The sequence below is a fragment of the Sus scrofa genome, chromosome 3 (genome assembly GCF_054392235.1).
Source record: "Sus scrofa isolate SSC_HxYL_T2T_F1_AM1 chromosome 3, Sscrofa_HxYL_maternal_Yorkshire_Landrace_v2.0, whole genome shotgun sequence".
Lineage (NCBI taxonomy): Eukaryota > Metazoa > Chordata > Mammalia > Artiodactyla > Suidae > Sus > Sus scrofa.
Genome location: NC_139385.1, coordinates 102,926,600 through 102,939,283, shown reverse-complemented (window position 1 = coordinate 102,939,283; position 12,684 = coordinate 102,926,600). Strand labels below are relative to the sequence as shown.

General features: G+C 35.4%; 1 protein-coding gene across 50 annotated transcripts in view; it reads right to left on the bottom strand.

Annotated features, from left to right (window-relative positions):
* Positions 1–12,684, bottom strand: part of NRXN1 (neurexin 1) — a 1,114,648-nt gene that overhangs the window by 162,380 nt on the left and 939,584 nt on the right. For all 50 annotated transcript variants that reach the window (XM_021088237.2, XM_085019302.1, XM_085019323.1 and 47 more), the window contains one exon: positions 8,324–8,495. In XM_021088237.2, coding sequence (XP_020943896.1) covers positions 8,324–8,495 — 172 coding nt within the window. The remainder of the gene's footprint in view (positions 1–8,323; positions 8,496–12,684) is intronic.

Genomic DNA, 12,684 nt, shown 5'->3' with positions numbered 1-12,684 from the left:
ATGTAATTTCACTGACCTTCAGTTGTTAGCTATTTCTTAAAACTGTTTTCATCTCAACTCTCAAAAGCTAAATTTTCATTTATAGTGGCAACTAATTTTTTGTACCTAAAATGAGTAATCTAATATCTCTGAGGAAAACCCAATTCCTCAGTCAATATTTTTGGCTATCCTTACTTAAAATTGATGATACTGCCATTGTCTCTTTAACCCAAGTATTTTTCAGGAGTGGAATTAACACATCCTTTTAGTATGATAAGAATTTAAATCATTAAACAATTGTACATTGGAAACAATGGGGAACAAGAAGATAAAGAGGAATCTTCTTGTGACTGTGTGGAAGGACTGCTACTTACATATTTTCATGTTATCTATGTTTGCCAGCCTTTGTAGTCTAAATGATGTCAATACCCACCCAACCATTAAAGAAACTTTCTTTCTTTTGTCAGAAAATTACAAATCCTGATGTGGTTGTGTTACAGTAACTGTAAGAACTCTTTGATATTAAAAAAAGGAAAAAAAATCCAAGTCACTGAGACTATACAAGAACGAATGAGAGGTCTGAGCATATATCATTTCTTTCCATCTCCTTGGATACAATTTCTCTGAAGCTAAGCATTTTAGGCAGATGTATTTAATATACTGCTGAATAAAAAGTTCATTATGCTTCATTATTAAGAACATCCCCCAAAGTCTCAGAAAAGCTGAACACCATGAAAAAAGAAAATTAACACTGAAAAAGTCAGAGTTTTAGTCACTAATAATATCTAATACAGTATTTGAAGTTTCAGATTTCTCATAGTATGTAAGACTTTATTTCAGAAAAGTAGGATTAGTAAACAGTGAACTATGTCAGATAGAAAACCAAACATTTATATATTCACATCAATATTTCTCCATGCACATATGTATATTTGGGCTAAAAACCATGAGCAAAAGATAATGTTTTAACATTGAAGTTGAGTGACCAAATGGGATATATTCAACAATTATTTACTAAGTACCCTACTAGGTACCAAGGCATGATAATCGTGTATTTTGTTGGAGTCATCCTAAATTGGTAATATATTTAAATAGTGATTCAAATCATCTATATGGTTTATCAGTTTCCCAAAGTGAGTTAGATTTTCTTTTTTTTTTTTTTTTTTTTTTTTTTTGTCTTTTTTTAGGGCCACACCTGGAGGTTCTCAGGCTGGGGGTCAAATCAGAGCTGCAGCTGCCGGCCTATGTCACAGCCACAGCAATGCCAGATCCAAGCCTCATCTGTGACATACATACAGCACAGCTCATGGCAACACCGGCTCCTTGGCCCACTGAGCAAGGTCAGGGATCAAACCCCCATCCTCTTGGATACAAGTCAGATCCATCTACCACTGAGCCAAGATGGGAACTCCTAAGTGAGTTAGATTTTTTCATTGCCTTAGCTTTGTAGGAAGGAAATTCACTCCAACATATCCTATATTTCTACACTTAGCCAAGATTTGGGGGCGAGTCTTCTAACATGGTACACTTTTCCTCTGAAATAATCTTTGAGGATTTAATACCTGAATCCTCTAATGAGCTCTCCTAGCTACTGAAATCAACTAAGTTCAGGTGATGTCACTGAGAAACAAATATAAATCAGTAAATATATAAAGTTTGATATCGGAGTTCCCGTCGTGGCGCAGTGGTTAACGAATCCGACTAGGAACCATGAGGTTGCGGGTTCGATCCCTGCCCTTGCTCAGTGGGTTAACGATCCGGCATTGCCGTGAGCTGTGGTGTAGGTTGCAGACGCAGCTCGGATCCCGCGTTGCTGTGGCTCTGGCGTAGGCCAGTGGCTACAGCTCCGATTCAACCCCTAGCCTGGGAACCTCCATATGCCGCGGGAGCGGCCCAAGAAATAGCAACAATAACAACAACAACAACAACAAAAAGACAAAAGACAAAAAAAAATAATAAATAAATAAATAAATAAATAAATAAAGTTTGATATCATGTGAACCTAAAGGTTGAATGCTACAGGAATAGTAAAATAGTATGATTCATAATGGCTTACTCTGCTAATAAATTTATATTAAAATTTTAGTAATAATAAAATGCTTTTTTAAGAAAATTATTTTTATTCCATGTGTTACTATGTTCGTAACACGTATGATAGGTCTGTATGTACATGTGTCTGTGTGAGTCAGCAGAAGCAGTAGAGTGTGACATGGATTAATATAAACAGTCATGACTGACTGTGTAAGTCATAATGTTTAGATATGAAGAAAATCTTGCTATGTTGAAGGATATATCTAGGGATTTCCTCCATTTCTAGTTTCTTTCTCTCAGATAGTAAAAAGAAAAGTGTACAGAGCTAGCAGATAACAGTTTCCAAGTAGAGTTTTGCCTTTGCCACAAACCATCATAATGATCATGATCAAATCCATTAACCTCTCTAAGGTTCCACTTCATTATTTGAAAATTCAAGGAGCTGGAATAGAAGATCTTCAAAGTTCCTTCCCTCCTTCAAATGTTCCAATTACAAATGAGGTAAACTTTCTCAATTACATCATACATAATAAAATTCAGTTAAAAAATAAAAATATGATTTCCCCACTGGTAACCGCTAAGTTGGTCTCTATATCTATGAGTCTGTTTCTTTTATGTTATCTTCACTAGGTTGTTGGGTTTCTAAAATTTCACATATAAATGAGATCGTACAGTAAAAATAAGTAAATAAATAAATAAATATATGAAAATCCTCAAACCAACAGACACTTTAGTACCAAATAGGAAACTTTAAATGATGGAATGGGTGAAATACATAATTAATAAATAATCAATGACTTGAACTAAAAAATCAATTAATTAAACTGAGAGTGTAGAATTTTTTTTTTTTTTTTTTTTTTTTTTTTGGTCTTTTTGCGTTTTCTAGGGCTGCTCCCTTGGCATATGGAGGTTCCCAGGCTAGGGGTCTAATTGGAGCTGTAGCCGCCGGCCTACGGCCCAGGCCAGAGCCACAGCAATGCGGATCTGAGCCGTGTCTGCCAACTACATACACCACAGCTCACAGCAACGCTGGATCCTTAACCCACTGAGCGAGACCAGGGATCGAACCCACAATCTTATGGTTCCTAGTCAGATTTGTTAACCACTGAGCCACGACGGGAACTCTGAGAGTGTAGAATTTAAAGAGAAATTATCAATCTGACTTTCCTGAGTCCTGAACTATTTTACCAGCCTTTGAAGATGAAAACAAAGTCAAGATTTAGCAATAATACTCATAAGATTTTCATGACAAATTTGGTCATGCAAAATGTATTTACACCCTCTCTATGGAATTTTCCCTTGGGCCATCCTCTTTTTTTCAAATCTTCCATCCTTAAACTACCTGCTTTGTCATACCACTCAAGACTACCATTTTTTATTATACTCTAATAGCAGTTAAACTCTGTACTACTAACAGCAATTAAACTCTGTACTACCAATCCCTTTTATTTGACATTGATAGGTTTCCAAAATCCTTCTTTGTCTCCCCAATAGACTCAATTCTTTGTAAACCAGAATCATGTCTTTGATTTCTTTATTTATTCCTGTCACAGGTTTGCATTTCATTGTTACCTATTCAGAACATTGAATAATTGACGGTTGCATTAAGAGAGAGAAAGAAATTAAAAAGTAGAGATGATTCTCCTTTTACTTAGTTGTTCACCAGGCCTTCTAATGTATTCTGCATTCAACCTCTTTCTTTTCTCAAATTCTCACGCCTTATTTTAGGCCTTTATCTTTTGACACCTGGACTTTTTAATAGCTTCCTTATTATTTTCTGTCTCTATCTCTTCCTGCTAAACCAGTGAAAATAAATGCATGCTATCCTCCAAGTAAAAATCTAGCCTTTCAAGACCCAAATCAAATTTCCTATGTTTTTCGTAGTCTTACTAGACCACTCATTCCAAAATGGCCTCTTCTTCCTTGGAAAATAGTTTCCTATTCTTTCTTTCTTTCTGTCTTTTTTTTTTTTTTTCCTGGCCTGTCTTATTGAGATATTAGCCAAATATGACATAACACATATTATCTCACATGGTGCATTTTTCATTCTGAGCATTTTTTATGTATCTTTGTAAACAGAAGGTGAGCCTAGAAAGTTCATTTAACATAGTATATATCCTTAAATATTTGTTGATTTGACATGTTAGCTTAATAGGAATAAAATGAATAGTTGACCTCATACAGAATAAATAACATCTTTTCAGCACACTGTGGTAGACAAATTAACTCAATGGTTATCCTGAAGTTTATCTGGAGCAATCCTTAGTCTGGGCAAGTAAAATGATGTTAGGCCTTTTGGAGTAACATTATGAGAAGAAGAAGTCTATTTTGTTGAGAGAGAAATTTTGCCCATTATAATCATAAGAAATCAAGGATTAATGGTGTATTATATTTCCAGAGCTTTAACTGACAAGCATCAAGAAATGGGTTTCTATTCAGCAGGATCTCCTTGTAAATCTATTCTAAGTTGTGTCATTTTGAGAACTATGTCTAGATACTCATGTTGCAACAGAACAAAGGGTGGGGGAAAAACTGTAATTGTAATGTAAACATGTAAGGATAACCTGACCCCCTTGCTGTACAGTGGGAAAATAAAAAAAATAAAAAAATAAAAAAAAAGAAATGGGTTTCTCAGCTTTAAATGGTTTGCAAAATATTATTTCTATACTTTGCTCCATGCACAGAAAATAATGAAAACTGGGTCTGCTGTTCAGAAAACTCAATATTTATTCTAACATGTGAATTGCTGAGTTATGAGAATATTTCACATACTCTAAAAGAACATAAAATCTACCTCTACTAATTAGTTTCTCTATGAAAGCCTTCCAGACAATTATAGGCTAACACTACTGGTCAATGCTTTAGGTGCTTTTCATTAAAGGTATAGTGGTGATACCAGATGAATTGCTTCATATAAAAGCACTTACCACAAAGCCCTATAATGGAAGGTTAAGTGCTATACTTAATTACTAATTTCAACCCCATTACCTATATTTTGCAGTGCAGGCACTTAAAAAGGAACCAAATATAGTCTATTGGTTCCCGCTTCTCTGATTATAGGATTTAGTGGTAAAAGCATTAGTCCAGCTGTTTTTCTAATGAATAGTAACAAAACAAAACAAAAAATTTTTAAATAATAGTCATACCACAAACCAATATAAAAGAAAGATTCTAGACATTTCTACTGAACTCATACATAAAATCACTTTGTTCTAAGAACTTTAATCTAGATGACATTCTTTTAAATTTATATTCAATCTTGATTGCTTTATTGCAGATGGAGCTCTAAGTGAAAAGAGGAATTTGAAAATTTCATGGCTTACTTCCTACCTCAACAGCATGCTGAAATGCATACAGAGAAAATGATTAATAAAATGCTTGATGAAAACCATGTTGACTCCCCTGAGTTCTTTACATATTGATCATTAACTTTTTGTATGTATATTTCAAAATTCCTCAAGGTGCTCTAATTTTCTTGAGAGCAAATTCTTGTTTTACCCTTGCTTGTATCCTTCAGAATAACTGCAACTTTGTTCACTCTTGATTTATTAATAATATATAAAATAGTTTTGGTGAAAGAGCATTTAGAATCTTAGACTAAATATAAAGAGTGGCAGCTAAATTGACCAGGTCTAAAGATTTGCTCCTTAATTATCATGACTTTGCTAGTTTTGATTTTTTTTTTTTTTTTTTTTGTCTTTTGTCTTTTGTCCCTTTTAGGGCTACACCTGCAGCATATGGAGGTTCCCAGGCTAGGGGTCTAATCGGAGCTGTAGCTGCTGGCCTACGCCAGAGCCGCAGCAATGCCAGATCCGAGAGCCATGTCTATGACCTACATGACAGCTCATGGCAATGCAGGATCCTTAACCCACTGAGCAAGGCCAGGGATCAAACTGGCAACCTCATGGCTCCTAGTCGGATTTGGTTCCACTGTACCATGATGGGAACTCCTACCTTTTGATTTTTAAATATATTTTGTGTTGTTTCTTATACTGAGTATCCACTTATTTGGTATATAAGACATAATATGTGTTAAACAACTAGCAACTATTAACCTAGAAAAAAATACAAATATCTGTTGACTTAATTAATACTGCCCTAGTTTCAGCTGATAGTATTAAAACTGGATATTAGCATGTCACAAAAAGACAGGGATCATTTTTTTTGACTATACTTAGTACATAGTATCTGGTACGTGTACAATTAAAAGATTGTTAATCAGATAAAGATATTAAAAATAGTGAAATTTTAGAAATTTTTAAAAACAAAATATTTATCCAAGGGCATTAGTGCATTAGAAAACTAGGTTCTGAATATCTATGCTTGGAAAATACATATTATATTTCTCTTTTACAGATGCATGATGGTATTGATATAATAAAGTCCAAATACAGATATTTTTAATTTAGTTTAATCCAGAGTTTCCCAAATAAACTTGAGAGTGGGACTTCCTTTCTCCTCTCATTGGTCACCATTAACATTCTCTAGAACAGAGTTTCTCAAAGATAATTGTTCAGAAAGATAAGATAAAAAGTTACTAAGCTAAATAATTTTAACAAATTAACTGGTGAAGCAAAGCTTGGCTTCCAAAGGTACCTGCTACACTGTAATAGTAACAGGATTTATCATTTTGCATGTTCAGGTCCACTATTCACAGATGATGACAGAGTCTAGACCTTATCCTACTTTATATCTTTAGTGGTGTCCAGTACAATGACTTACTCTCAGTAAATAGGTATTAATTAATCTATTTTAAATTCACCAATTGTACTAAGGCTGCAGTTATTATAAAAATTACATTTCTACTAGGATTTTAGTAAATGCGATAAGGGATTAGCACAGGCTATGCAACACTGCATGTATATTTAAGTTACTTTCTGTCCAGATCTTCCATTTTTTATAGTTAGTAACAGAAGGTATGTGTTCTTTTAATTTTAGTTTAGAACTGGGATAATTCCAAGGTCATCAATTCAGCAAATATTTATTGAGTGGCTACAATTGCCAGTATTATAAAAGGCACTGGACTTATTATTAATGTGCTTGCTTCTGAATTTTGTTATAAAAGTTTTTTATATTACACTTCATTCAGCAAATATTTTTAATGAATCAGGTTTATAGAATAGGTTTGTGATGAGGCTTGAAGATGTAGATGTTATAAATTAGAAAATGTCCAAAAGGTCATCCCAGACATTTCATTCTATAATTGTGTACAAGTACTAAGGGAAATTGATCTGTATTTATTAAGTTAGTTACTTCTTCAAATTATTTCTTTTAAGAAACAAATACTGAAATGAAGAACTTTATATATACATTTTGGAAATCATTTTTACTGTGCAAAATGATAATTTCTTTTTATAACCTTTCTTTACATTGTGCAATAAATCTGCTGCTGTACAAAAACCAGTTGTTTCTAAAGGGGGTGCACAAAACATGAGACTGATGTTTTTAGCAACCTTTTTTGCACTAAAATATGGAAAGGATAATACTTACAGATTAAAATATCATTGTATATTTAATCTGTATTTTGCTTTAAAATTTTAGAAATTGAGAATATATGCAATCACAAGTAACAATGGTTTAAGATTCTAATCTAATGCCTTTGTTTTAATAACACAATACTGACAAAACTCATTAACTATGAACAAGATAATTTATATTTTATCAATACTAGCTTGATATTCATTTAATAGACTTGAAATGAGTAAATGAGTAATATTAGTGTCATGGAATACATGTGAAGCCCCATGGTTCTATGACAGTGAAAACAAACTTCATTTATTTATATGTTCTTAAAACTGCTGATTTACAGTACTATGTAGATATATATTCCTTTACTATTCCTCTGTTTGTCCCATGGCCCTCCTGCAGCTTTCATGAGTTTCAGCCATGTACCACCATCAAAGGAACTGTCTTGCCCTATTTTCTTTCAGAGAAAAGTGTTATAATATTCCCTCCCTTAGTTTTAAATTTTAACTTTGTTACTTTTGACAAAGCCTTTCCTTTGTTCAAATGCAAGGACCCAGTAAAAAGAGCTTTGACATGTTGTGCCTTTTATGTGTGCATTTTTCTGCTTTTACCGATGTCTCGAATTTTGCAAACGATAATGTGTGCCTTCAAGATCTCCTATAAAATGCCATTTGTACACTGTATCAAGAACAGTTTAGGACAGCATTACATTCACATGACTCTAAAGTCCAATAAATAATTGATGGGTTCTCAGAAAACCCACAGTGGGAGAAACGGACGCAAAACAATGCTTTGTTTTCCAGTTTGTTTTTCATAAATCTTCCCCCATACACACCCACTGGCTTACCTGCAGGGTAGCGCTCAATCACTGGCCAGCTGTCCACCTGTAACGTGGCATTGCCGCCACTCCTCGTGAAACGGACTACATGGTATTTCCCATCGTTAATGATTGCATTGGACTCTTCGATGGCGATGTCATCTGTCCCAACATTAAATTTAACTCCAATTTTTCCTTGATGCTGGAAGGGAGTAAAAAGAGTCATGTGAAGTTGTGTTGATTCATCAGCAGTTAATGAGCGTTACATACAGGATATTGCTCAAGAGCATGCTTGAGAACAATCACTGCTTTCCTCCGATTTTACTTCTGAAAAACTCATGCAAGAATTTTGGCATTTGGGTAAATCTGCAGCATCTCTTCATAGACAACTGATATTCTAAAAGACACACTATCAAGATAAATGAGCTGCCTTCTTCTCAGAGGTTGCTGCAGACAAGGTACATGGCTGCCTGTGTGAAAGGATGTCCTTTCATGTTTTTAACATAGCCCCTTTAATTCACTCCTTCCATTTCACAAGAAAAATGAGGCTTGAAAATTGCCCTTTTAATAACTGGTGAAATCAGAGCATTGGAGGCTATGTACAGCCAATAGACAAAGACTCACAACATAGAAAACCACTCTAAAGGGTATGGCCACACAGATAGGCATTTAATGAGTACATCAAATGCTAAGAGCCTGAAATTTACTCCATTTCTTTATTTTACTGAAGATGAAACCATGACACAGGAAGGTGCAATGACTCGTTCAAGGTTATATAACTAAATAAAGAGATTCTAGAGTTAGAATTCAGTTCCCTCATTCTTAGTTTATACTTAAGATGCAAACTATTACATTTAGAATGGACAAGCAAACAGGTCCTGCTGTATAGCACAGGGAACTATAGGGAACTATATCCAGTCTCTTGGGATAGACCATAACGGAAGATAAAATGAAAAAAAGAGATAATGTATATATATGTATGACTGGGTCACTATGGTGTACAGCAGAAATTGAATCAACACTGTAAATCAATTATACCCTAATAAAAATAATTTAATTTTTAAAATATAGCTAAGCTAGGATGAAGTGAAGATATGGTTATCTAAAACTAATTTCCTCTCTGAATTATGCAAAGCAGCATTAGAAATGATTCTAAGCACAAAGTTTGTGGCTGGTAACTTGAGAATTTCATACTACAAGGCAGCAAAGAGAAAGATGTGCTTATGTCCTCTGCCTCTGAGGAGCCTTTTCTAACAGCATGAGTTCAGATGATATTTAAAACATGTGGACTTGCCCTTCATCAGGAGCACTGGATATTTGTACTGTGGCCCCTTGTCAGAGTACATAACCTCAAGCTATCTACAGCTCACCTGTTATCAAAACTCAGTTGAGAGGAACAACATGAGGGAAAGGGGGTATAAAGGACATATAGTTCATTCATTTCTGCAGAAATTTAAAATTAGAATATCAGAAACCTGAAGATGTGAATCACATCCTTTTGACTTCCTGCTGGGTTCTCATAACTAAACTAGGAAGCAATAATGTGGCATAGGCTTACACTGAGAGTCACTGTAAAAAAAAAAAAAAAAAGAAAAAAAAATCTTGTATAATACTACATTAATTGGAGGGAAGTATTTAAACATGTTTTTCAGGACAATGATCACTGTTATTTGGGGCAGTGATCTGTCGTTGTCCCTTTTTCTTTTTCTTATCCTTAGTCCTTAGTGTCCATAAGGATCTTTCTTTCTTTTTTTTTTTTTTTTTTGGTCTTTTTGCCATTTCTTGGGCCGCTCCTGCGGCATATGGAGGTTCCCAGGCTAGGGGTCGAATCGGAGCTGTAAACACTGGCCTACACCAGAGCCACAGCAACTCGGGATCCGAGCCGCGTCTGCAACCTACACCACAGCTCACGGCAATGCCGGATCGTTAACCCACTGAGCAAGGGTAGGGATCGAACCCGCAACCTCATGGTTCCTAGTCAGGTTCGTTAACCACTGCGCCACGACGGGAACTTCGAGGATCTTTGTTATAATAGATTAATATGGTTTTTATTTTGTTATGTTTTGATTTATTTTAGGCTTGATGGACAGTATAACTTAAAATAGCACATTCTTTCTGACTTTGGTTATTAGGAACTCGGAGTGAAAATGAGTAGGGAATTTTTACTAGCTGCATAGATTTCTGCTACACTGTTTTCCCCGGAATAATTTTTATTTTGTCATTTTTTTTAATATCCTTAACTTTTAAATATATGCCACTATAAGACATTTCAGTTTTTTGTAGACTGATTCAGGAGATAAACAACAGAATTCCAATAAACACTAACATTATAAAGACTTTTTTAGACTTTTTTTTTTTTTTTTAGCATAGGTCTTTTGTGAAAGAACTCATTATTTTTTCATTTTGGTAGAATTCCTATTTGCTCATTTTTAGTAAATTATTTTAACATAGTATATTTATATATTAACACATGTGTGACATTACTTCACTGGAAATTTTTTTAAGATTCTTATTTAAGAGGTTTATTAAGTTATCTCTATTTAAACAACACTTCTATAGTGTTCTAAACATTTTACAAATATTAACTCTAATGTTTCTCCTAACAGACCCAATAGAGAGGTGCTATTTTATCTCCATTTGACAGATAAGGAAACTGAAGCACAGAGTGATTAAGAAACTTGGATAAGGTCACAAAGCTAGAAAGAGAAAAGTCGCAATTTGAACCCAGATAGTCAGGCTCCAGAGACTGAGATCCTTATCATCACGCTAGGCTAAACTTTAGGAATATTGAGCTGTCCTCTAGCTGCTGTCAGTAGATTTGGTAAACTTGGTTGCTCTTTGTTACCTGTTTTTTTGTTTGTTTGTTTTTTGTTTTGTTTTTGTTTTTGTTTTATTTTTAGGCCACACCTGCAGCATATGGAAGTTCCCAGGCTGGGGGGTGAATTGCTGCTGCAGCTATTGACCTATGCTACAGCCGTGGTAACTCAAGATCTGAGCTGCATCTGCAACCTACAGTAACACCAGATCCTTAACCCACTGAGTGAGGCCAGAGATCAAACCCACATCCTCATGGACACTATGTTGGGTTCTTAACCCACTGAGTCACAACAGGAACTCCCTTTGTTACCTGTTTTATATTTCCCACTAGAGTAGGAGCACCATGGAACTTTGTATTATGCTTTTCAGGCTGTACATATGTATCAATCAATGTGTAGTTAAAATAACTCTATAGAGGACAGTAAGCAATTGAAATGTGGATAATAGGATCATGACATGGACTTAGTTTCAGTTTCAATCTTGAGATGATAATAGGTAAAACAAAAACAAAAACGAAAACAGACTGCTATTTTAATTTTACAAATTGAGGTACAAGATTGCCTAAGCCAAAGGAGAGCACTGAAAACTGCTTTTGGGACCTTGAATTAATTACCTATTTGTGGCCCATTAAAGAGGCAAGAAAGACCAAGAGGAGATTGACAATTAGAAGAGGATTTGGGGGGAGAATTGGGATGTGATGATTTGCATGTACTTCCAAGGTAGGAGGTTACTTTTCCCCTTATTTTAAGTGTGGAGGGAAAAGACTTCAATGCAAGTCTCAGAAAGTTTGAAAGATGGGCTCCTGGACCTTGGTGGTGGTCAGTGGTGTAACTGGCAACCCCAGTTGCCCTTGCCTGGGAGTTGACTCTTGCCTGACAAATCTTCAAGGGGAGAAACTATAAGGGGCTGATGCTCTGATGGCAGAGCCAGGAGTAGTTACTACTCCAGACCCCACCTACGCATTAGTTAGAAGAAGGAACGTGTGAGCATTACCCTTGGACCATGGATTGGAGAACACCATAGAATTGTGTTGTATCCTGTTCAAGAGGGTCCCTGGGGAGAGAGGTGATGGGTAGTGAAGAGAACTTGACAGAGAAACCTGGAGTTGCCTCGGTGGAACTGAGGCAGAAATTCTAAGTGACCATCTGAAGGAGGTATATTTACTTACCTCAAGGGAATTTCAGGTAAAGAAATTCCAATGATGTGGTTAAGAGCACCAAAAACCCCACCAAAAGGCCCCTCCAAAAATGCCCCCAAGTCCATTTTAAGCATGGGCTAAACCCGGATAAATGATTACTATTTTGTTAGCCAAGTAAGATAATTTCTGCCCCTTATCTCTTCCTTCTCCTGTTTCATCCCTAGAGGAGGCAGAGAGGAGAAGGAGAAGCAAACATCATGGAAACAAGAGAATCCTGTTCCCTCACTCAGTGCAAGTGGCAGCTCCAAGGCAGCCCAAGCAGGGGTAATGGACTGGATTTAACTCAAGTTGTATTTTTTATTACAAAGGAGTGAGCTGAAATTTCTTATGCCTAAAAATGAACAGGTGACTCTTTTACCATCTAAGAATGACTATG